General features: G+C 35.4%; 1 protein-coding gene across 2 annotated transcripts in view; it reads right to left on the bottom strand.

Annotated features, from left to right (window-relative positions):
* TRIM24 (tripartite motif containing 24) overlaps window positions 1-27,310 on the bottom strand; it is a 94,083-nt gene that overhangs the window by 20,437 nt on the left and 46,336 nt on the right. Inside the window, exons 4-9 of one of the 2 annotated variants that reach the window (XM_080818771.1) lie at window positions 21,818-21,950; window positions 16,445-16,561; window positions 13,653-13,767; window positions 10,855-11,001; window positions 3,412-3,529; window positions 676-944 (exon numbers count right to left, since the gene is read on the bottom strand). In XM_080818771.1, the coding sequence (XP_080674897.1) occupies window positions 676-944; window positions 3,412-3,529; window positions 10,855-11,001; window positions 13,653-13,767; window positions 16,445-16,561; window positions 21,818-21,950 (899 nt within the window). The remainder of the gene's footprint in view (window positions 1-675; window positions 945-3,411; window positions 3,530-10,854; window positions 11,002-13,652; window positions 13,768-16,444; window positions 16,562-21,817; window positions 21,951-27,310) is intronic. The other variant, XM_080818772.1, reaches the window with a different exon arrangement.

Below are 27,310 nucleotides of genomic sequence, written 5' to 3'. Positions count from 1 at the left end.
AAATAAATGTAACTGTAAATAACAATTTGTATGAATTAATCAGACTTTACATTCTTGAGTAAACTTTTAAGCATACCCAGATCTCACTTGAGCGGGATGGTAAAACTCTTTAACAGAGCATATAAACTTATCTTCAAAAATAGATTAAAAGTAAATGGAATACTTCATAGCTAATAAAAATAAGAATGGTTCATGGAATACCTGCTCAGAGTCTGAAGAAGGGAGATTTCTAGTGAACCATTCCCCAACCTTTTTCTTTCGTTTTACCCTAATTTCTAAGACGCGCTGCAGTTTTCCTAAACACTGCATCCCCACAAAGACCAGATAACTGAAGTAGAAATCATTCTGAAGCACTAATACGGGAATGATGAGTTACAGATACACAACTTTATCATCAGCCATAGGCATGCGTTGTTTAGGAATGCAACCATTTATCCTCGGTTATAACTGAAGACAACAAAGAATAGATGAAAATAGTTGTACCGGCTAAATAAACCATTAATTCCTTTTTGAGAAAGACTAAAAACTAGGAGTAAAATCAGGGATACTTTGATAAATTTTTATAAATTCATGTATTTATATCATAGATGATAGATGTCTTGGTTATTTTAAAAGATGCTGAATACAATTGTACTATAATTATCTAAGTTAGGACAGGCCTGCTTCCAAATTTACCTGATGAGAGATGGAAGGTTGCTGGATGGGCCCCTGCATTCTAGGGTTTGGTAAACCCACAGGTGCTGGCCTCCGTTGCACCTGTTGCCTCTGAGCCATTACCTGTTGCTGCATATGCTGGAGTCGTAATTGAGCTAGGCTGATCTGTGTTGGAAACTTGGATAACTGGTTTGAAGATAAACCACCTGGTGGCTGTGAATTCTGTTCCACAACAGGATTCTGCTTAGGCATTTGTGGCTGACTCTCTTTATCTTCAATTACTAAAGAACCTAATCAAAGAGAAAAAGTTAAGTTGTAAAGTTTTTCTGTTAGTGAAATAAGGCTATTTTTGCTGAACTTCAAATTGCCAAGAAATTTTTTGGTCTCAGAAACACTTTAGACTCTTAAAAATAGAAGGCCCCAAAGAGCTTTTGTTTATGTAAGTTCTAATCAAATTTTACCATATTAGAAACCATTAAAAGCATTTTTTACTTCAATTCATTTAAAAATAACCCATAATATTTTTAAGAAAAATAATTTTTCAAAAAAATTAGTGGAGTGTCATTGTCTTAGTATTTTTAAAAATCTCTCTACATGTTTCGCCTAAAAGTTGAACTCTTCTGTTTTTGCATTATCTGTCATTATATACTTTGGGGTTGAAATATCTGAAGAAAACTGGCCACAGACCGACATGTAGTTGGAAAAGGGAGTCCTTGTGGTCTCCTAGAACAGCCTCATACTGTATCTTGAGAACTGCTGTTGTTTATCAAAACAAAACAAGCAAACCTGACACTGGTTCTAAAATTCCCACAATATATTTCTGATTCTCTAGTGTGAGCAATTCGTCACCTTTCAAGTTCCTTATATCTTCACAGTGCACACGACATCAGTCCTTTGAGGGACAATACTCTGGCTTACAGTTACACTTTTAGAATTCAAAGATGCCTCTAAGTGGGTCTGGTTAAAGCACAAGGCCAAAGCTTGAGTTCTTCAACAGTACAGAATCAAATGTTTCTGATTTACTAAGCATAAACATCCTAAAAAATGTGGTTATCATTCATTAAATACTCACTGTATGCAGGCAATATGATAGTAAGTCTATGTATATCCTTGTTTAAGTCCTTTCTTTAGACAAGGGATCTAAGGGTTCAGAGAGATTCAACAACTTACCCAAACTCACCAAGACATTAACTGAACATTCATCTAGATCAATTATTTTTCCCTTGTACTCTTCTATTTCTCAGAAGCCATGGATAAACAAGTTTAGGAAAGCTTGTCTCCTTGTTAGAATATTTAAGATGCAAACCTCATTGTAAATGACAATATATACAACTGTAAATGATAGCTCTGAGAGAAGTCTTAGAGTAAATGATACTGTTTAATTTTTTTACAGGATTTGCACAAACTTTACAAAAGGGATGCTGTTTTATTTTGTTTTTGCTGATACAGATTCATCTAAAATTATATCCACTTATGTGGGTATAGTTACACACATACTCTTAATTTTACCTACATCTACATCATGTGGTTTATAGTGTAAGCAATATGCTTATAAGTGCACATATTTCTGCATATGACTATTTATGTGGATAGGTTCTCTGTAGAGCTAAAGGCGTGGTGGTTTGGTGGGATAGAGAAACAGTTACTTAAAAAACACACTTTGTATTAAAATGCTTCTTTTTAGTAATATAGCTGAGATCGTGTGTGATTCCAGTGGCCAGTTACCCACCAATAAATACACTGCTGCATGCACTTTGAAACTAAGCCTCAGGGTTCATCTTATCACCATCCTTTTTCTTCTTCTGTTGTATGGATGAGATCTGTGTAGCTTATTGCTTCCTTTCTTGGTATATTAATGACAGCACTGTCTCTCTTTCTAGCCACTTCTTCCTTTCCTACCCAGAATCTAGCCTAGGGAATGAAAGGGTAACCATCTTTGATGTCTTTGAAACATAGTCAATGAGACCAAAAACTGTCATCAAAGGGAATACAGTGGTGGTTGAATGAAGAATGTACAGGGAATTCTTAAATTTCTACTTCTATAGATTCCCTGTGAGAAATTAAGAAGCAAAGAAGTGAAGACTTTTTCTACTAGCAAGTAATATAGGGAAGTTAAAGTAATAACTTCCTGCTGAACTGCCTGCGAAGATATGTGAACTGACCAAAAATCATAGTCTCCCTTTGTGATTACTCAGTGGGCTCTAATACTTAAAACTGGGGCACTTTTCTGTGTGCATGTTACACTCTAATTAGGAAGTTTAAAAATATATAATTATTACATAAAAGACGGAATAAAAAAATGAGAAGTCTTCCCTAGCAAGATCAAGCAAATGAACCTTTAGGCACTTCATAACTGGGTATTAAGAGTAAGTAAGCCAATAGGAGACATACTATTTTATCAGAAAACATTCCAAATATAAAAAAATCCTGTATTGATGGCAGTCACGAGTCAAAAGTTTTATTAACTACAATACAAACAAGATTGTATGGAAAAAAGAACTTCTAAACCCTGAAGTCTACTCTGTGGAGTCAATATAAAGGATGTTCATATCATCCACTTATTTACATGTGTATTTGTATTCATGCATGTGTCACGCAGACACATAACAATAAAAAACTGGCAAAATTCCATGTAGTCCAAACAGGGTTATAAAAACACTTTGGGGGTAGAAGGGAATACATTTTCAGTAACATATCATAATCATTAAGAACTCCAGAAACAAATGGCACTTTGAGAAAATGGACATAAGGGCATACCTAAATTGATAATATTTTGAGCCCAGAAACTAGGATCACAGTGAAACTGGATGGTATTGTTGGTCACTGGGGAAGCATCACACCTCGCTCGAAGAAGGTGCCGTAACCGGTATGTAATCTAGAAGAAAGGAGAGACAACTAAACATCAGCATCTTTAATCAGTCAAATAATTTATTAAGTTCCCAGTAAATACACAAAAATGATCTCTGGCATGTATGCTAACAGAAAATAAGTAATCCTATCTAAGTTATAAATGTGGATAAGCAGGTTTTTTTTTAACATGTTAAAAGTTTTGAGATATAATTCAATTAGCTATACTACTGAATACAAAACTGAAAAGTATCTTAAAGTGATAGGTTAAAGTCAGTTTTTTAAATTACTAAAACCTCAGAGAAGCACCAATTAAGTATTTGTAAAATAAATTTTAACACATTTTGCTCTTTTATTTATTTTACTTACTCTTTTAAAGAAGGATTTAACATTTATATTAGGGGGCTAATGAGTTTTGGGAAGTACAAATTAATCTCAGTTAGGGATTGTTCTCCTTGCTTCTATGTTTGGGATCTCGTGTCATCACACCATATCACCCACCTCCTTCCACATTGTAGTTCTCAGTGAATAGCTGGTCATTTTCCCTCAGTCCTTGAAGAATTTAGTTCCTGGCTCATTATCACCATCTCTAACATTACTCTTGTCATTAATTCTTGGTGATTTTAATATCCAACCAGCTGATCCTTCTTTCCAGCTTCCTCTAGTCCCAGGTACCAATAATGCTATAAACCTTAAGGGTCCTATCAATGTTTGCTCTTATAATTTTCCCCTGTCCTGTGAGCTCACCTCGCCATTAACCTTACCCAACTGAAAGCCCAGGGTCAATCACCATAATCACCTTACATATACCCTTATATCTCTTTCTCTCACATGCTCTAGCACATGTACTTCTTTCCCTCTCAACTTTTCCCCAAACAAAACAAAACAACCCTGGTTTTATACCCAACTTTTGCCCAGATATAAATGGACTAATAAACACATGATAATTTACTTCCGCTAGGCCCCTAAATTTGACTGGCTATCCTGACATTTTTCTGGTACTTTACTTCCCTACCCTCCTAAATAACTACTCATATTTTCTTCTCAAATCTCTAGCACCTCCTTCCTTTTCCATTCTCAATCTCAGCTGATGATTTTGCTTATAATTTTACTGAGAAAGCAAGGAACAATTAGGGACCTTCTACAAATTCTCACCACTTGTCAGTATAAGTGTTCCCTCCTATTACAATGGATTAAATGGCCATGTTTCTTTCTTTCTTTTTTTTTTTTTTTTTTAAGAGTTTATTTGAGAGAGACAGAGAATAAGCAAGAGAGCATATACCCGGAGCTGGAGGGAGGAATGGGGTGGTGGGTGTAGAGAATATCAAGCAAACTCCCCCATGGAGCCTGGAGACTTGATGTGGAGTTTGATTCTAGGACCCCGAGATCATGACCTGAGCTGAAATGAAGAGTTATAAACTTAAAAGACTGAGCCACCCAGGTGCCCCTAAATGGCCATACTTCTGAAGCCAGTCCTTCCACTTGTGCAACAGTACCCAACCCTTCTTGTCTACTCACAGACACTGCTCAGCAATTTTCTTCCCTCTCCTTTATCACCTAGGCTTCCACTTTACTGGTCACTCTTATCAACATATAAACATGTTTTAACTTTTCCCAGCTGAAAACAAAACTCTTGGCTCCTTTTCTCCTCTAACACCCACTGCTCCATTTTCCTGCTCTTCTTTTTACAGAAAACTCTTTAAAAAACTCATCTATTTTTACCGCTCCCTGTTCCCCTCCTCCCATTCTTTCCTGAAACCATTTCTTTCACTTGGCTTTCAGCATACTATACTCTCATGGTTTTGCCTTTATTTTACAGGCTGCTATTTTTTGGGGCCACTGAGAATAGGTTTCGGTTCCAATGCACCATCCCAGTCTCCAGTGTTTGTTCTTCCAGTCCTGCAGCTGCCCTCTACTTTCCTATACCCACATAGTTTTAGTGATCTCATATAGTCTCATAGTGTAAATTACTCTTCAATTTGTAGCTCAAGTCTGGATCTCTCTTTTGAATTTGCATTTCCAACTGCTAAGTCAACATCTCCACCTGCTTGTCTGACAGGCACCTCAAATTTAATATGTCTAAAAGAGAACTTCTGATATTTCTCTTTAAGTCTACTTGTCTTATAATCTTCTCCATCTCCATTATTGGCAGCACTACTTTTCCACCACTTTGTCAGTCCTTGGTTCCTCTCTTTTTCTCAAGCTCTACATTCAATCTGTAAGCAAATCCTACTGCTTCTATCCTTAAAAGACATGGATAACCCTACCAGTTTTCCTATCAACTCTATTCATTCTCCTCCTCCTACCTTGGAAAAACCACCTTATTGCAGTAAGATTCTAACTGGTCTCCTTTATTTCTTCTTTGCTCTCAATAGCCACAGTGATTGTTAAAATATAAATCATATTCTGCTCTTCTTCTCAAGTCCCTCTCAAATGCGTCCCCATCTTACTCAGATTAAAAACCAAAGTCCTCATAATGAACTACAATGCTTGTGCTATTTGACTTCGCATTACTTCTCGTACTCATACCACTTTCTGCTCCTTCACCCTTCTGGCCCCCCAGGCTTCCTTGTATCCGTACCACAAAAACTTCCACCTCCATCTTTGCACTTGCTGTGTTCCCTGCCAGAATTTCTTTCCCTTGAGTATTTACTTCCAACAGGGCTTGCTTCCTCACTTCCTTCAATATCTGTTCAAATATCACCTTTTTTAGATAGATTTATGTATCTAAAACTACAATCCCTACCCCAACGTTCCCAGACTCCTTTCCTTAGTTTACTTTTCTCTAGAGCACTTAACACCATGTAACAGTATACATATTTTACTTATTTCTGTACTCTCTCCACTAAAACCCAACTCCTTGAGGGCAAAAATTGTATTGTTTTCCCAGTGCTTAGAATGCTGCCTAATATATAGCAGGTATTCAAGAAGTAAGCATTGAGTAAATAAATTTGCTTCAGTTGCTAAATTATTTCCATCAGCTATAATAAGTATGCGGAACACATGGCACACTGTGTAGCAAACAGCACTCACAGTGTTCTTCTCCCTAAGTTTTTCTCCCTCTAATTTTTTACATCCTGTAACAGTTCTCACTGTAAGAATGCTAACCAAACTAATTATTCCAAGAATTTTCCCTCATTAATACACTCAGGTTTTATCATTTCCCAAAATTTGATCACTTTGAAATAATTTTAAAATTGTAGAAAATGGAAAAGAACTCTTTACCCAGATTTCCCAACTGTTAATGTATTAGCAGATTTGTTCCAGTGCCCGCCCAACTGCTTCTGCACACATACACTATTACTTATCTTTTTCTGAACCTCTCGACGGCAAGTTGAAGACGTGAGGTTCTGTCTACCCCAAGCACTCCAGTGAGTGTATCTTAAAACAAAGATCCTCTAACATAAGTGGCAAGTTCCAAATTCCAAAAGCAGGTTTGTCACAACACTACATTCTAATCCAAAGACCTCATTCAAATGGCAAGTCTCCCAACAGGGTCACTTCCCAGAATGAGGAACACAGGTTGGGTTTAGTTGCCACATCTCTCCAGTTCCCTGTCATTTATGTCCTTGATAGCTTTGAAGAGTTTGGGGCTTATATTCTGCAAGATGACAACATAGGTCTGAGTGTAGTTCCTCCTGATCAGACTTAGTAAAGCATCTTTGTAGGGAACCCACACAAAGATAATGTGCATTTCTTAGCGCATCAGATCAGGAAGCTCAGGATGTCAATCTGTCCCACAACTGCTGATACAAATCCTCATCACCTGGCAATTCTGCTGCCCAGTTTCTTCACCTTAAATTCACCGTATTTCCCCCTTTGTAACTGGTTAGTATTTTGCAAAGAGGTATTCTAGGATTACACTGAAATCCTTTTCCATCAATTCTCTATTCACTAGGTTAGTGTACTCTGATGACTCCTTAATTACCTCTACGATACTAACCAAAATGTGCTGCTTATCTACTATTCTTTTTACATTTATTGATTTACATGGTGAAATAAACTTTTCCCTTCTTTATCATTGCTGTAGAAAAAATGGTTAAAATCAGAAATGTGAGCACTTTCTTAAAAGAAAATTAGCTCTATTAAATAAAGGGAACTATGATGTAAACCCCTGGGACATACCTTTCCCCCTTCAGGTACTATGCTGTAAATCCCTTCTTTTGCTATTGAAAAACTAAAAGACACAATTTAATTACAACTCAGTATCTATTTGCTAATTAAGTTGTGCAAAGGTCTAAAAATATTATCAAACTTGGGCAAACTCGATTCATTAAGTAATGATGTACTTTGCTGTCAAGATGTAAGAGCTCTCTGTCAAATTATTTTACTACCCATCTAAAATGTAAACCTTGTCAAAACTCCTGATACATGTTTTAGCAGGCACTGCTAATCTCATTTTGAAAGGTCATAAAGCCTGGCTAGTGTAGAAGATAATGGTTCATTAAATATACTTTCTTTAAAAAAAAAGATTTTATTTATTTTTTTTCTGAGAGAGAGAAAGAGAGTGCACAAGCAGGGAGATCAGCAAGCGGAGGGAGAGGACGAAGCAAGTTCCGCACTGAGCAAGGACCTGGGGATCAAGACCTCAGCCAAAGGAAGACACTGAACTGACTGAGCCACCCAGGTGCCCCAGTGGTTCCTGAAGTAGACTTGTTAATCCTTTCAGATCTATCTGAACTTAAATATACTCAGGTTTCACACTGAAAACTTCAAAAAGCAAAAGATGAAAAAAGTTTTTTAAGACAGAAAGATATGAAAACAGCTTTCAAGATAGTAATACTGTATACTGTCTCCTTTCTATTGAAGTTAAACTTAAAGAAGAAATTTAGTATTTCAATTTCCAATCCTGTAAAAATTAACACGCAGTTTTGTTTATACTTAGAATTTCTGACAGAAGATGTTTTATCTGCCATTTTTTCACCATCGATCTTTTGTTTCATTCCTATACATCAAGCATTGAGTAACACAAAATTCCTGCCTTTTAGAAGTATAAAGTCTAATGAGAGTCATAAAAACATGCAAATACAATAGTAGATAAAGTCAGTAATAGTATGATGAACATATGCACAAAGGATTTGCAAGCACAGAGAACAGAAACTCAATCCAGTTTTGGGCATGAAAGGCTGCCAAGAGGAAAGGAAGACAAACCTAAACTGAAGCTGGCAGTCTTTGAAAAAGATGAACATTAGTTACTCAGGAAAGAAGAGGCATTCTAAGAAAGGGTACCAGTACCCAGGCAAGAAGCATCATATACTGTGAGCCCCAAGGAATAGAAGCAAGGTGCCGCCAATGACACCTTCAGGAAAACATAAAGAAGGTCTTCAAAGAGTAATTAGATGGGAGCAGAGGAAAAAGAAGAGATTGTAAAATTTCTTTTGTAACTTAATAGTTTCCTAATTGCTATTATTACAGAAATATTTACTGCTAGTAAAAAGGATGATAGTGCTTTACTCTCCCGGTCTTTCTTCTGTCAATATTTCTTGCCCCCCTTCTAAATTACATAAGAATAACTTCAGTGTTAACGTGCTGACAGAAGAATCCTGAGGAAATACTCTGACAATGTTTCAATATATTTAAAACTGGACTTCTGAAAAGATTCCGCTGTTGCATTGGGTTTTGTTTATTGGCCATAATTCCTACAGCAAAAAGATGAACTGAGAATTGCAAGTCAAACTTGAACTTTCAGACCTGCAAGGCATTTCTTATTTTTTTAAGCACATAAAAGCCATCATTTAAAGGATAACCTGAGTAAACATGGCTATGGGTAACAAGCCCAAGAATGATGAAAACCAGTGTAGAATGTAGCAATTTTCAAAGCTTTCGAGGTTGGAAACCCTTGTAAGTGTTTACAGATAATCATGAGCCTTAGCTCTGTAGGCATTACAGGCAAATTATTTTATTAACCACATTGGCTACTGGTAATGCCTTGAGGCTCACTTGGGTTCCACAGGCTTTTAAAAATTAGGAAAAAAATGATTTAGTCAAGTATTGGTTCCTTATAACTGATTCCTTATAATTTGCTGAGCCCATTTTCTCCTATATATAAAATAAAACAATCTCCTTCTCTCCTATGTCAAGAAATCATTAACATAACTAAATAATCGATCTTCTATTTTTATTGTTTTCTATTATAATTGTAAACAAAATTAGAGAATAAAATTAGAGAAATTTTTAAACAGAAGAGATTGAATATCTGTATGATTGTCTTACACATACGTAGTAACAATATTCAATAATCCTAATTTTTCATCATAATTGAAAAAAGAATTCTCTCATTTTCTACTTTTCTTTTTCTGTTTCACTTTCAGAAAAATATTCAGGAAAACAGAAGATAGATATCTATATAGAAGCTGTTTTTCATTACATCAATAAAGCACTTTAAAAAAGAAAAGACTCAAGAAAGATTCTATCACTGAATATTATGAAAGAAAAAATTCTAAGAGTGAATACAATGCATGATTAGGAATAGTTTCAGAAATAGTTACTAATCAGTTTTTTGTTTGTTTTTAAAAATATTTTCTTTATTTGACAGAGATCATAAGTAGGCAGAGAGGCAGGCAGAGAAAGTGGGGAAAGCAGGCTCTCAGCTGAGAAGAGAGCCCCATGCGGGGCTCGATCCCAGGACCTTGAGATCATGACCTGAGCAGAGGCTTAACCCACTGAGCCACCCAGGTGCCCCTAAAATACTACTGTTTTCCCTGTCAAATAAGCAAAGATTTCCCAATTACAACAAATTGAGGGTGGATGGCGGGGGGGGGGGGGGGAGGGAGGGAGGAGGGCAGGGAATGGGCTAAATGGGTGATGCAGATTAAGGAGGGCCCTTGTCCTGATGAGCACTGGGTGTTACATGTAACTGATGAATCACTAAATTCTACTCCTGAAACCAATATTACACTATATGTTAATTAACTAGAATTTAAATAAAAACTTCAAACAAACAAACAACACCCCCCCCCCACCAAAATGATGCAAAAGTTTAAGTGAAATACTACATGAAAAATGCTTGGAATTAGTGTCTGACACACTACAGGTGATCAAGAAATATTTACTATTATCATTATTTTTAGTATTAAGTGTAATAGCCACTGAAAGAAAACCTGGAAAAGAGTAAGACAGGAATGACAATGGTAGATTAAAACTGAAGTTACACCTAAACCATGGCAGTTAATATATTCTTTAAAACCAAAATATTTTGATTAAAATTAGAAATAGGTAAAGAATATGAACTAGGTGAAGGGCAATGAAGTACAAATAGACTAACGAACATTTCTGAATGTTAAATATTCTAATACCGCCACTGTTTCTCTGTGTTTAGATGGTATGTGAGATGCATTATTCAGTCTATCTTACCAGTCGCTTGCTATAAAGTAATGCTGTACTGCTGCCACTGGAAACTGCCCATTTAGAGAAATGCATGACATGCTCCAACTGTTTAGAAAGCCCAGCCACTTCCTGTTGTTGTTGCATAAGTTTCATGCGATGGTCCTTTGCAAGGCTCTGAAAAGAAGAAAATTTCAACATTTGTCTTGCATACAACATATTTTAATTGTCATTTTCAGATTACCAAATTAGAGTAACTGCCACCTCTGAGAACTCAAATGATAGAAACTTAAAATATGCTTAGTGGTTTTCTCCCTCGGTATGAAGGATCGCTCTCATTGCCCCCAAAACCCGTGCCCCAAACACTGCGGAGCTTCTGCTGCTGCCACCATCACCACTGCCGTCACTGCCTCCGCACCCCCACCCCAGACCCTTGGTCTAGTAGTTTGACACATTCTGCAAATTTAGGTCTCTGTTCATGCAACTTTCAATATCCAAAAAGGGACAGAAGTCATGGATTAACTATGATATAGTAAAGGCCTGTTAAATTCAATACTCACAAATAAAATAGATGCATCATCCAGCAATCTAATAAAATTACCAGATCACATGATTTGTGCAGTCACAGGATTTCACCTTTTCAGGCATTCTAGTCTTGACTGCAACCACTTTGCAGCCAGTCATGCCATATGGTAGCCAACATTTATACTTTGTATGTGGTTAGAAAGGGATATGTTTTTGTCTATTAAGAAATACCTTGGGAGCCAATTGATAAAACGACTAGAGGTGCCAAAGCATTCTCAGAAAAACTACATAAAAGCAGAGTACAGAATATCTCTAAGCGAAGCACACAAGCAAGAACACAGATTAATCAAAAGTAGAGAGCACTGGGGGAGCTTGGGCGGCTCAGTCGGTTAAGCGTCCAACTGGTGGTTTCAGCACAGGTCATGATCTTAGGATCCTGGGATAGAACCCTGCATCCAACTCTGTGTTTAGCCGGGAGTCTGCCTGGGATTTTCTCTCTCCCACTGCCCTTCGCCTGTTCGCAGGTGCATGTTCTAAAATAAATAAATAAAATCTTAAAAACAAAAAAGAGAGCGTACTGAACTTGGGTTATTTTAAAATTCTCTATCCAAAAGTCTTTGCAAGGGAAGGGGAAAACGACAGAGTTTTGTACTGATCCTGAAGTTTAAAAATAAAGTTGCTACACTCCAATATGGATTTATAGTCTCATTTTTAAAAAATGAACCTAGATCCTGACCCTAGTCAATTTCAAATTTGGAAAATACACAGGTGCTGAAGTGAATTAAGGGAAAAACTACAATGACAGTCAATGGCTTTGTTACATCTAATTTAAGTTTAGAGATTACTTACTTTTTACAGTGGTCAGAAATAGCCTAAATGTTTCTTTAGAGACATACTAGAAAGAATGTAAGTTTTGTTGACTTTGGGAGAGGTTGTACATCGACAATAAGAAGCCTGGGTCTTCTATGGTAACAACTATTTGACCCAATTTCTGGATTCTTAGATAAAAGTGGCTACATTTGTTTAAGAAGGATTCTGTGAACCAGGAGAATGGATATGAGGACCAGAGGCATATTTAAAAGGTGCTATAAAAACTGTAAGTCGATAAAGTTGATTATAAATAATACTGATGACTAGGTTCTTCATTGCTAGAGATTTGGGATCTGGTCATCTTTTGTTATCTTCAAGTGATTCTGATTAACAGAGAAATCTGGAAAGAGCCATAGCAATGAATGCACTGCTAATCTCTGAGAAAGCAAATCTAAGTGAGGTCTGATTTTAAGCAGAACTTGGAAAACCTTGTTTAAAATGGTTCTTTAAAGAAAAAAATAATCACAGAACCTTGAAAAAATAGTTCCTGTAAATGAGGCTGTCTGGACAGAACACTTCTTCACTAAGTATCTGTCTGTTTCCAAAAGAACAGAGAATTATTTTAGTCTTTGTTTCCTGTATGTCTGATAAGCCATGGGAATGATCATGCTTTCCCAGGAGGGATAGGACTCCGTGGGACAAAGACCTTATAATTTTGTCAACTACAAAATAAAGAGTTTGAACTAAATTATTTCTAGGAGTGGTTTTCGCCCCCATCTTCAAACATCAGAATTCTAATTCTCTTCTCACTGTAAATTGCTTGCTTTACTGTGAATTCTTTCTGCACCAATATACTAAAGAATACTAAAATACCATCCAATTAATATTATGTTAATATACCATGGAGAAGTTGTAACCTCATTATTATTTGGAGTCAAACACTGACTTTGGATCCTGACCTTCATTAGTGTAATAAAGCCCATGAAGACCATAATATCTTTCTTACCATTGTGAGAAACAACTATCTTAAGTACCTTGAGCATCCCTCCCTACATACTGCTTTCACAGTCAAGACTGTAAAACGTTGAAAGCAGGAGACACGTCCTTTTATCTAATTTCTCATCAGGTTAAATGTTTATGTTTCAAAATGAAATACAGCTTTGTTATCTTTCTAAAAATTTTTGCTCAATTGTACCGCTTCAGGGACCCAAAATTGTCATTTCAATGAATCTAAAATGATTAATCTCTTCAACATTTACAGAGCTCCTTCTTCAAGCAAAGCATTGTGCTTTGTGTTACCAAGTACACATTAAGCCATAAACTCTAAGCTACAATGCAGAATCTGGCAAAAGAAAACTCGGGAATGAAGAAATATTATTGAGTCATAAATGGAAACAATTATATGAAAAAGGCGGGGATTCCAAATTCACAAATACACGAGAAAATACTATATTAAATTGCTGTAACATACTGTCCCATTAGCAGTAACTTACCTCAAGCTGGTGCAGTAGAGCTTTTCCTTTTTTATTTATTTCTACCATCAATGTAAATATAGCAACTTTAATATCCTGTTCCACCTGCTTTTGATTTTGATTTACTTCAATTATCCTGAAAATTAAATGAAAGGGGGAAAAATCTAAAATCTAGGCAGAAGATTGTTTTACAATATTTAAAATTGATTTTTTAATGTGTAATTTAGGCCAAAATGTTTTCAACTCTTAAAAGCTCAGCTGTTTCTAAGGGTCCTTCAGTTTAAATTGACTTTCTTGAAGATGACATAGCAGAAATGTAATTCTTCTGAAAGACACAGTCACTTAAATCATTAAAACCAAAATGTATAAAATTGCAAGAGAATGAACACATTTTAAGAAAATATGGTTTGGAAAGATCATGATGAAAATCATCCAAGCAAATCAATACTTGGCCTAAAAGGTCAGACAAAAAAAATGATTTATAAACAAGAAAACCATGACTCTGAAAGTGTTCAATTATATCCACTATAACTAAGAAGTAGGAAAGTGTAAATGGGTCACCCCTAGTCATCTGAATGGCTGCAGCACTCATTATACCTGCACAGAGGCAAAGAGAACAGTAGTTTGCTTCTTTTAATAACACATTTGTCTTAAAATAAGCAGCTAACTACTACTTTATGTTTCATCAACTACCATGTACAGTTTTTCCTTTGATTAGAGAAAATGGAAAGCTGTTTTCATGGAGATTGGGACAGACAGAAAGAAAATACATAGCATCATAACAGACTATCTTATAGAAGCAGAAGAGAATAATGGGACACCCACTAAACATTTTGAGATAAATTAAGTTTCATTTCTCCAGTATGCTTCTCTTAATAGTTACCCACTGAAACTTAAAACCAATAGGGCATAGATTTTATTCTTTTGCTAATTCTTTAAGGTAGTTAACTAGCACCAATGTTGGTGCATAAAATGCATAAAAATGAATTAATACCAAAGTAAGCCATCCCAGTAAATGGAATCCTTTTATAATCAGGTAATCTATACAGATATGAGCAATTAGCACCTAATCCAAGTCTTTAAGTCTTAGCACAATTCAAAAACCAAAATCCTTCCATTCAATAATGTATGACTTTGTAAAAACAGCATAAACCACTAACAGAAAGGCAAAAAAACAGATGTGGAGAATTCACACTACCTGATTTGAAGACTTACTATAAAAAGCTACAGTCATGAAGAAAGTGGGGTACTGGCAAAAAAGAAAAACACAAGGGAACAGAACAGAGTTCAGAAGTAACCTTATACATATGTTGTCAACTGATTTTCTACAAAGGAATCAAGGCAATAATAACAAAATAAACAAAGTGTAGGAACAAATGAACATCTGTATGTTACAAAAAAGTGAACTTTGGCTTATAGCTCACACCATGTACATGAGAGAATAAAAGTCAAGAATACATTCTGTCAAGGATGGATCTTTTACACAAAATTAGTTATTTTACAATTGCTACCATTTGCCATTTAGAAGCACCTAGAACTCACTCTCTTCCACATTCCATAAATTCCTTTACAAATTTTCAACTACTCAGAAAACTTTTAAACCCACTACTTACTCTATTTGGCAAAAATAGTATTAGAATATGGTAAATGAAACAGTATTTGGTTAACACAGTTGTTATGTGAAAAAGAAAGGTAAAATGAAATGAGAACTGGTAAGAATAATAAAAACAAAAGATGTGCAATAGAACTGTTATTATCACAATAAATAAAAATGGGTATAATACTGAAGCACCAAGAAGAGGGTAAATTTAAGAATATCTTTAAAAGAATTAAACCAGGGAATTCCTTGGAAAAAATTTCCACCACAGCCATGATCCAAAATGACAAGTATAACAGATTATGATGATTGGTCTTAAGGAAGATGAGCCACAAGACTTTTTCTCTGTGAGTAACATTCAAATCCCCTGTGAGGACTCTCTTATTCTGGCTCTTTCTAAAAAGCATTTATTGACTTATTTAGGTAATAATAGGTTTCTTTTGTTTGCAAAACAACAAAAGAAGGGAGATACAGGATTTCACAGGTGTAAAGGTGGTAAATCTGCCAGTGTGGGTTCCAACTGGGATAAAAAACGCAGAGGCTAGACCAACTCCCTCTTCCATGTGGAGGTTAGTGGTTTAGTCCCCTAATCACTGAATTGTGAGATATGAGCCTCTGGACAGTTGAAGAGGAGGACTCCAAAACGTTTAACAGCTAATATGTAGAAACTATGTCAGTATTGTATCTGATAAGGAACAAAAGGTGTGTGAAACTGTTCAATGATCCCTGTTTCCTGGTATCCTAAGCTCTCCACTTTATTGCAGTTAAAAGTTGACACCCCAGAGAAGGCATCTCAAAGTTTGCCAACACTTAAAAAAGCTATTTGATATATATATAATCAAGTATTAAACTATTTTACAATACTGGCAAAAGCAGCTGATTTTGTTTTTAAATCCTGGCATTTCTTCAAAACTTGAAACACTAGATAATTAGAAATTATCAATATCTGCCAGATAAATGAGCCACTACTCAATGTAGTTTATTACAGTAACAGTTTTGAAATTTCATGGCTGAAAAGAATGCTTTCCAGCCCAGTTTCCAGAAACCCACAGTTTCTGGAGAAGTCTTCCAAGCTATGTATTATTAAAGCCATCTAACAAGCTTATTTGGACCTACTTCACCATGAGCTAAGTAAAATGTCTGTTCTCAAAGTGAATATACTTAATATGTTATATAAAGATGATTTTTAAAAATAACACCACAAATGTAAATTTACCTGTTTTGGATCTGATTTCCTGTGAATTTTATGTATTTTGTTTTTTCCATCAATTTGGTGATTAGTGTATCTATGATCACTTTCTGATTCTGAAAAGCTTCTTCTATAAATTGATATCTGGAAAGACAAGTAAGCAAGTCAATTATTTCAAGCTAATATATCTAAAATGAGGAAAAGCTCCCACATAGAAACTATTTAAGATTATAAAAGACATAGTAACAATAATCTTAAAAACAACAACAACAACAACAACAAACCTGTAAATGTCCCTAGAAGGGAGGTTTTTCATGCTTTCAAAGTTATCCCTAAGAAAAAGGGAGTTGTTACAGATATTATTCATGGATACTCTTAAATTACTTTGGAAACTAGGAGAAGATACACATCTACCATTCATAGTTTTAGCGTCTTAGAGAGTTCAGTTGACTGACCCGGCAAAAAGTAATCACAGATATTTAAGTAGATTTATTTACTATTTTGCATTTTCATAATTATGAGAGTTTGATGCTATAAACATACATTTTAAAAGATCACTTTTAAACATTAGGTAGTCGTGCCACAGAGGGCACAAATATATGCCTTTGGGAAAAATGGAAGAATAAGAAACATTCTTGATGTTATGCCTTGCATGCAATAATGCTTTAACCAACATACAATACAGCACTTTAAAAAATTTAACTTGGAAGTCGACATGATAACCTCTGACAAACTATGCAGGTAACTCAAGAGTAGCTCCAGGGAAACAGTAATATAGAAGATTACCAGTATTACTAATTTTTCATAAAATGCATAAAATATAGTATTTTATATAGTATGATTCAAAAATGCAAGCACACTTAAATCAGTCAGTATTATAAATAGCGTTGCCAGCATTAGAAAAAAAGGGGAACACAGTTAGTAATTGTTGGATTTCCTTCGTACATAATGCACTCTTTGGGACCCTGGTCAGTGTAATGTTAAATGAAATGGTCAAAAAGGTAATTGTTATCTAAGATGTTCCTAAATTCAATCTAAAAATTTCTAATATTCCAGTTCTTTTAGTAGATAATTTTTTACCAGATTTAGGAAATTTCCTTTATTCCTCATTTGCTAAGATCTTCTATCATGGGGGTGTGTGTGTGTGTGTGTGTATGTATTACAGAATGTTTCTTCTGTCTCCTGAAATCATCATGTATTTTTCCCTTTATTCTCTTGATATGAATTACATGAAAGATTTTCAAATGTTAAATGAATTGTATTCCTAGAACAAAGCCAACTTGGTTGCAGTTATATTGCCCAAAACTCACATTATTACTGGATTCGGTTTCCTACTTCATTTCTTAGAATTTTCACATTCATTTCAAGGGTGAGACTAGTCTGTCATTTTCTATTTTTATTCCCCATAAAACAAGTTGGAGAGAATTCATTCTTTCATCATTCTCTGCAAGGCTGTATGTATTTAAAGGTGTTATTTTTACCACACCTATGTTGCTGATTCATCAATTAAGTCATATGGGTCTGCAGTTTTGTGAGAAAGTTACAAATTACGGATTTACATTAAAGGGCTATTCTGATTTTCTAGCTTATCTTGTGCTAGTTTGGTAAATTGTATTTTCTAAGAATTATCCTCTTTCAAGTTAAAATTTTCATATCTATTGACAGATATCCTTTTCATAATTTTAAATGCCTTTAGAGATGTGTTGATGCCCCCTTTTTCTCCTGGCACCCATCAGGTGGGTCTGTTCTCAGTCACTTGTAAAGGAATTTGTCAATTTACTAGTCTTCAGAATGATCTGATTTTTGACTTTACTTCATTAATGCCTACCCTTATCCTTATTATGCCTTTTTCTCCACTTACTTTAGGTTTAATATACTCATTTTTCTAATTTGAGATAAATGTTTAGTGCATTTACTTTTTCTTTACTATCTACTATATATATTTCATGATACATATTTACCTTTCATCATGGCCTTAACAATATATTTAGGATATTATTTCCATCATCATTCAGATAAAAATACTTTCTGATATCCACTGGGATTTCTTCTTTGCTGCTTTATTTAGATTTATTTCTAACTGCTTATTTTGAAATAATTTCCAAGTTAAATCTGCAATGGTACAGAGATCTATACCTCTACATAGTTTGGTTTTTCAAATATTGACTCATCATAGCTCTCTAACACCTTAATAATCAGTATGCATTTCCTAAACACACAGTATTATTATTCAATCACAGTATAATAAAGAAAATGGACACTGAGATAATACTCTCACCTACTCTACACATCATATTCTAGTTAAATCATATGTTTCAGTCATGTTCTCTCAATCACTTTTCCCCTTCTAGTCTAGGTTGCAGTATGGGATCACTCATTGCTACATTTAGCTTTCATATGAATTTCATTTCTTTATTTTCGAGTTTTTGGAGAATTTTCTCATCTATTCTTATCGTCTAGATTTAACTGTATTGAGTTTATGCAAGACTTTATATGATTTTAACCCTCTGAAATTTAAGACTGCCTTGACATATAGTCAATTAAATTTTTCTCTTTTGCTCTTTGAAAAGAATATGTATTATTAGGTGCAGTGGTTCCTAATGTTCAGTCTTTGCTAATTAGGTTATTTGACTCTTACTGAAATATCCTGATTTTTAATCTGTTTGTTTTGTCAATTACTGAAAAAAGTATGTTAAAATTTCCCACTATATAGATTTGTCTTTTTTAAGTTCTGTCATTTTTGTTATATATTTTAAGTCTAAGGGCACATATATATTTAGAACTGTTTTATCTTTTAAATGAAGAGAGCCTTCCATTGTACAACGTGTCCCTCTTTATCTCAAACAAGGCACTGTGATATAACAGCATGCCTCTGGTTAGTGTTTGTGTAGCACATCTTTTCCCATTATTCTTTCCATATACTTAGGTTTTAGTTGTTCTTCTTATAAAAAGCAAATGGCAGATTTTCTATTCTCTTTCTTATCCAGGGTGAAATCTTTTAACTTGGAACATCTTATCCATTCACACTTATTATAGTTACAAATACACTTATAGATTTACCAACTTACCAAGACCTTATTCAAGCCCATCTGTTGTCTTTTTTGGGCTCTGTTTAGATGGATTAATTATTCCACTTCCCCTCTCTGTTAACTCTGATAATCACTGACACTTTCACTATTCTTTTAGTGATTACTCTAAACATAACAAAATATAGCTCTGGACTTGCCATCTAATATTAGATGTACTTTTTTACCCTCTTGAATCTTAGAACACGAACTCCACATCCTAACACGTCTGTTGTATAATACACACACATGACACACACCAATAAGGCATATTTGTTTCATAAGTCAACATTTATTTAGATTTACTCATATGTACCTTTTTAACTGCTCTTCTTTCCACCATGCATTAACGACCATTTCTCTTTTGCCTAAGGTATATTTTAGTGAGGGTTTACTGGGGATATATTATTCTAGTTTATTTTGTCTGAAAACGTCTTTCATTAATCTTCATTTTAAAAATTTTTCACTGAGTATAAATTATTTTCTTTTTGTACTTTAAAAATATTTCTTTTGATCCTGCTGGGGATTTATGGGGCTCCCGAAATATGGACTAGACATCTTTCTTCAGTATTACCATATTCTAAGCCATTATATTCTGTCCTTAAATGTTGCTTCCTTCCCATTCCCTCTCTCTTCTCTCCTTCTTGGGCCCCAGTTACACCCTGTATTACTTCTTCTACTTTCCATCCTTCTGTTTACCAGGCTTCATTCTGGCTATTTTCTTACTTTTCTTTTAGTCCATTAATTCTCATTTCCCGCTATGCCAAATCTGTTATAGCCACTAATGAGTTAATTCCAGTTACGGTAATTTTCAGTTCTTATTCTTTTTTATAGTTTTCAGTTCTCTACTCAAATTTTCTATTTTGTCTCTTATCTTTAATATATAAAGATGTGGCCCTAAGTGTCTTTTTATTTTATTTGTTGTATCTGCTAGGTTTTGTTCACATTGTTTAATCTTCTAGAATACTTGATTACTTCTAATTATGTATTGGACCATTTTGCAAAATTCATTACTGAATAAATCTAAGGCAGAAGATGATGTTTTTTCTCTTCAGGAAGGATTTATGCCTTGGGGCACCAGCAGTATGATTTCCATTTACTCTGTCTTTGGGTACTGAAAAAATTTGATGCTAAGGCTTCAGTCCCACTCAGGAACTATTTGTAGCTAGTTCATCTTTACTGTAATAGTGTAGACTTTCAGGATTCCAAATCAAGGCAAGGAGAAGCCTTCAACCCCTGTAACCCTGAACTCCAATTTCTATCTTCCCAGCCCTGTGGCGTAGCAGAAGTTTTCCCCAATCTGGTAAATGCCTCAATGGGGAAAAAAAGCTCCTATCATAACTCTGTCCCAACTCCAACCTCATCTAGTAATTCTTTACTAATAAGATCTAAAATTTTTTATTAATGACTCCTGTAGTTTGTCCAGGTTTTCTAGTTATCCTCACTGATATTGTTTGGTCTAAATTGCCTAGTCTGCCATTATTGGAACTCTAGGTGAATTTTTTTTTCTTTTTTTAGTTTTTATTTAAATTCCAGTTAGTTACCATACAGTAAAATAGTATTAGTTTCAGGTGTACAATTTAGTGATTCAACACTTACATACAACACCCAGTGCTCATCACAAGTGCCCACCTTAATCCCCATCACCTATTTAATCCATCCCTCCACCCACTCTCCTCTGATAACCATCAGTTTGTGAGACTAGACCATTTTAAGCAATTTTATTTTTATCAATCAGAAACCTACTATTTTAAATAAATCAATGGTTGCTAACTCAATTGCCTATGGGAGGTCAGATTTAAAAATAAGCTTCAGTAGGAATTATGATGAATTGGGAAAGGCAAGCCTCATTCTACAGAACACTAAAATGAATTCCATCCGAATGCTGACATGCAAGGGGCCCACAGCCATAACAGGTTCCATTTCCTCAAAAATCCAAAGATCTAAATTTTTTTTTCTTAATGTAAAATCTCCTCATTTTACAAACAACAATTTGGCAACAAATTCCATTTATTTTCACGTAGTGTGTAGGCCAGCGGTTCTCAACTCAGGGCATCTGGCAACATCTGGAAACATTTTTGGTTGTTACACGGGGAGGATATTACTGGGATCTAGTGAATACAGGTCAAAGATGCAGCCAAACACCATACAATGCAGCAGAAATGCCCCCCACAACAACTATTAATAGTGCCCAAGTTGAAAAATCCTGGAACAAGCCAACATACGGCCGGCCAAACAAAACTTTGCTAACTGCCATTTGGCTGGGGTGCCAACAGTCCTCTATTCCTCATAAAGTTTATTACATATGTAAGTATATAATTAAAGATGCCAGTACCTATGCTCTTTATGCTCTAATAACTGGCAGTCCCGGCATGTCAGTTTATCACATGTTTCACAGTAAAGCTTCAGCTGCTCCTTCTTATGAAAAGGACAAAACACTGGTCGCTGACTGGTCACACCAACTGCCTCTGTAGAAACAATGGGATGAAAATTAATGTAATTGAATACTACATAATTATTAGATTATTCATTTAAATTTGAACCCATTAAGATATAAAAGAGGGCACCTGGGTGGCTCAGTGGATTAAGCCTCTGCCTTTGGCCCAGGTCATGATCTCAGGGTCCTGGGATCAAGGCCCGCATCGGGCTCTCTGCTCAGCAGGGAGCCTGCTTCTGCCTCTCTCTCTACCTGCCTCTCTGCCTACTTGTGATCTCTCTCTCTCTCTGTGTCAAGTAAATAAATATAATCTTAAAAAAAAAAAAAGATATAAAAGAGCCATAAACAGTTTCTGACACCATCACTACTACTAGGCTTCATATATATTAAAATAGCATTGTCTGGTGACAGATGGCAGCTACGCCTGTGATGAGCACAACATATTATACAGACTTGTCACATCACTATGTTGTACACCTGAAACTTATGTAACACTGTGTCAACTATACTTCAATTAAAAAAAGAAAGAAGAAATATTAACTATTCCCAGCATTTTAGAAGGAAAAAATAAATACGCTTTTCTTTCCAGAAATTCAAATTAACTCAGGAGAAAAATGAAGTATGTAGTTAAAAACATGCTTAATGGAATTTAAAAGTCTTTAAGAAAATAGCCCAGGTAAGTTGAGTGTGAACCAACTGGATGTTTTCTACTCCAAATATGGGAGGAAATGGTTTTGTTTTTTTTTTAAATAAGAACTTTCTTATTTTTTTTTAAACGTTTTATTTATTCATTTGAGAAAGAGAGAGAGAGAGAGAGAGCATGAGAGGGGAGAAGGTGAGAGGGAGAAGGTCAGAGAGAGAAGGAGACTCCCCATGGAGCTGGGAGCCCGATGTGGGACTCGATCCCGAGACTCTGGGATCATGACCTGAGCCGAAGGCAGTCGCTTAACCAACTGAGCCACCCAGGCGCCCGGGAGGAAACGGTTTTAAATGGAACTCAGAGAATCTAATAAAAATGTATAAACTGTGATGAAAAAGTTATTTCCCACTTTTGTAAAAATCCTTACAGAGGGTACCCATTAACACATAAATAATCAGTTTATACTATGTACTATAGTCCTCCATATAACTTCTTTTTAATTTTCTTTCTTTCTTAAGAGAGAGCACACAAGTGGTGGTGGGAAGAGAGCGAGAGAAAGAATCTCAAGCAGGCTCCATGCCCAACATAGAGCAGGATAGGGGGCTGGGTCTCACTACACTGAGACCACAACCCAAGCTGAAATCAAGAGTCCATGCTTAACTGAGACACCCAGGCACCCCAGCCATTTAACTAACTTCTTAATGGTTACCCAGAGTGACTGAGCAACACATATGTTACAATGTTAAATTTTAAAAAATCAGAATACAAATGATTGCTTCAACAGTAAATTATCAGTTATTTCACTAAAATCAAAGGTAAAACCCAAACATTTCAGAAATAATTCCACATTCCAGCAATAACCACTATTAATAACCTGGTATGTTTTCTTCTGGTTGTTTTTCTATGTATATAACTACATACATTAGTAGGTACTTTGTTTTATAAAATTTTAAAAAATGGTATTACACACACAGTTTTGTAAGATCTATTCACTTAACTCTTAAATACCTTTCTTATTTTATTTTAGTTTGAGAGAGAGCACAGGTGTGAGTGCTCACACATGCGAGCAGGGGGAATGGCAGAGAGAAAGAGAATCTCAAGCCCACTCCACGCTGAGTGTGGAGCCAGACATGGGGCTCAATCTCATGACCCTGAGATCATGACCTGAGCCACCAAATCAAGAGTCAGATGCTTCACTGAATGAGCCACCCAGGCGCTCCTCTTAGAAACCTTTTAGTGAGTAAATAGATCAACTTATTTATTAACTGCATAGTATTTCATCAAATGAATACAACCTCTGCTGTGGACATTTGAATGTTTCTCATTTTTCAATATCGTATGATAATGCTAAGATAAACATATGAAATGTATAAGTCACAATGTTTACACAGATAAATTCCAAGTAGCAGAATTGTTGGGTCAAAAAGTGATTTATACAAACATAAGCACATTATCTTCCAAAAAATTATACCAATTCATTCTCTTACCAGTGTAGAGTGGCTATTACCTACTTTACTAACAGTGTTTTGTCAGTATTTTTAATCTTCGCCAATCTCGTAGGGAAAAAAAAAACATTTCACTATCTTTGGACATATTTCTTTAATAACTGAGATAGAACAACTTTTCACATTCATTAATCATTTGTATTTCTTTTAAGAATTGTCTGTTCATGTGGCCCCTGGGTGGCTCAGCTGTTAAAACATCTGCCTTCAGCTCAGGTCATGATCCCAGGTCCTGGGATCGAGCCCTGCATCGGGCTCCCTGCTTTGCGGAGAGCCTGCTTCTCCCTCTCCCACTCCCTCTGCTGTGTTCCCTCTCTCACTGTGTCTCTCTCTGTCAAATAAGTAAATAAAATCTTAAAAAAAGAAAAAAAAAAGAATGGTTTGTTCATAACTCTACAACTTTTCCATCCAATTGTCTTTCTTACCAATTTGTAGACACATTTGATATATTGCTTGCCAAAGATTTTACAAATATTTTCTCCAGTCTGACTTGGTTTACGGTATTTTTCCAAGTAGATCCTCAAAACATTTTATAGAAAAATTAATCTTTTAGTTTTAGAGAACTGCTTCTAGAAAGGCTTCTTCCTAATTACAAGTGTTAACTTTTTTTCTCTTCTAGTGAAATTTTATGGTTTCTTTTTTTAATATAAATTTTATATTTATCTGACATTTCATATACAGTTGACCTTGAACAACATGGGTTTTAAGTGCATGGGTCCACTTATACATGGATTCTTCTTGACAAACACAGTATGGTTACTACAAATGTATTTTCTCTTCTTCATGGCTTTCTTAACATTTTCTTTTCTCTAGCTTACTTTGTAAGAACACTGTATGCAATACACACACACACACAACCACACACACACACACACACACAAAACCACACACACTTCTTACAAAATGTGTTTTGGGGCAACTGAATGGCTCAGTTGATTAAGCATCTGACTTCAAATCAGATCACGATCTCAGGGACCTGGGATGTAGCTCTGAGTTAAGCTCCCTGCTTAGTGGAGAGTCTGCTTCTCTCTCTGCCCTTCTCCCCACTTGTGCACGCATGCATGTGTATGCATACTCACACTCCCCCTCCCAAACAAATCAGTAAAAATTTTTAAAGAAATGTATTAATTGACTGTTATCAGTAAGGTTTCTAGTCAATAGTAGGCTACTAGTAGTAGTTAAGTTTTGGGGAGTCAAAGGTCTTATATGGATTTTCGACTGCACAGGGGTCAGCACCCCTAAGCCTCATGTTGTTCAAGGATCAGTTGTACTATCAACAAAACCTTACATGTGTGTTAGCACGTAGAATGAGTTCACAGACTCACATTTTCTGATAATAAAACTACAAAGTTGAAACAGGAAACAAAAATATACAAGCAATGGGAACATTTTCTTTTTCCTTTTAATAAATTCTTGGGTTCATAATAACCACACTGTTAAGCAACTTGGCTTTTTGCATTTAATATATATCATGGCCTTCTTTCCATATCATTATATTTATAACCTACCAAAGCGGAAAATAACAAATGCAAAAATTCATAAATCTTCAACTGCATGGTAACCATAAATGCAGAATACTTAGTTTTTTGTTTTTGTTTTTTTAAATTAAGTAGGTTCCACACCCAATGTGGGGCTTGAACTCACCATCCTGAGATCAAGAGCTGCATGCTCTACCCACTGAACCAGACAGGTGCCCCCATACATGCAGAATATTTAAAAAATAGTAAATCTAAGTGGCAGATTATATCAAGCTGTAAACACTTACAACTCTGTAAAAGATAAAAATAAATATCAAGTATTTCTGTCAAAGAAGTTAGTAATAGAACTTTAAAATAAAATTAGGGTAAGCTGGGAGAATTAAAAATAATGAACTAAAAATATATAAAGGGTATTCAGATAAATTTCAAAGCTGTTTCTGTGGCTAAAAACAAGAGGATAACCTACTATCTAGTCCCATCAAAAACCAGGCAAAAATGCTTAAAACTCTTATGAAAGAAGGAAAATAATTAGAGAAAATTTGCAATATGGTAAAAGATTATTAAAAGCACAACACATCAAGACCAAATGCAATTAATTCTAGCAATGCAAAAATGGCTCAGTATTAATAATGTGAATATCCTCACAGCTCCCCTGTACCCTTCTCCTTGGTGTGCATGTCATCTGGGCATCACGGTAGATAGAGTGACCATACATCTTTAGTTGGCTTAGGACATTCTGGGTTTGTGTCTACTCTTCAACAGTAACTATAGAGCTTTTGGTTTAGGTAATTAGAACATCATAAGCCCCCTTTAAAGATTTCGTTGACTTATCAAAGAATTTAGATCCTAACTCAGTCATCTTCCTAGTCTTCAGTGTCACCATCACTCTGGATGATTCAGAAGTCCATATATATGGATTACCACATAAAAACAAGGCTCTCAGACTTTCTCATCTCCAGAGACCTAGACTCCATTTTAGCTCCTCACATCATGGTCCCACCCTAGACTTTTGATTGTCCGTAACTATTCCATTTCTATAATCATAAATTCAAACATCCACTCTAGTAACTTCTACTTCCTAACCTTCCAATTCTTAACTACTCTCACTGTAACTCAAGGATCTCTAGGTTCCTAATAATTTCTTTCACTCTATCAACTGACACTGTCAACTTCATTTCCTTCATACAGTTAAAAAAAAAAATCCTTCATTTTAGTAAACAGCATTATTTGTACCTCTTACTCTACTGAACTTCTGCAAGGTCTATGCAGCTAAACCCAAACCCTGAGTAAGTTAAATTCTTCTCTATACCCACACGCACACTGCTGAGGCCCAATGGAGAAAGTTTTCCTTTTATTTATTTTTTTAAAGTTTTTATTTATCTATTCCTGTCAGACAGAGAAAGAGGCGGAGGGAGAAGCAGACTCCCCAAGAAGCAGGAAGTCAGATGCGGGACTTACCCCAGGGCCCTGGGAATCACAACTTGAACAAACAGCAGATGCTGAACCGACTGAGCCACCCAGGTGCTTGAGATGGAGGAAGTTTTAAGGCCTATACATCAAATGTAACCTGGATGCTACCAAACAATCTGTTTCTGAAGCTGGAGATCTCTTTTATCAGTTATTTCAAGAATCCCACACATTCCTGACCTTTTCATCCTATTTCCTCTGCTTTACTTTTCAATAGATGACTGGATTCACAAAAAAAGAGAAGTCTTTCTAGCACCATCTATTCAATTTATCTGAATCTCTACCTGGTGTCTTCTTTTTTGTC

The sequence above is a fragment of the Martes martes genome (assembly GCF_963455335.1).
Source record: "Martes martes genome assembly, chromosome: 11".
Classification (NCBI taxonomy): Eukaryota; Metazoa; Chordata; class Mammalia; order Carnivora; family Mustelidae; genus Martes; species Martes martes.
Note: the sequence above shows the minus strand (reverse complement) of the source record. Positions and strands in the feature narration are given on the sequence as shown.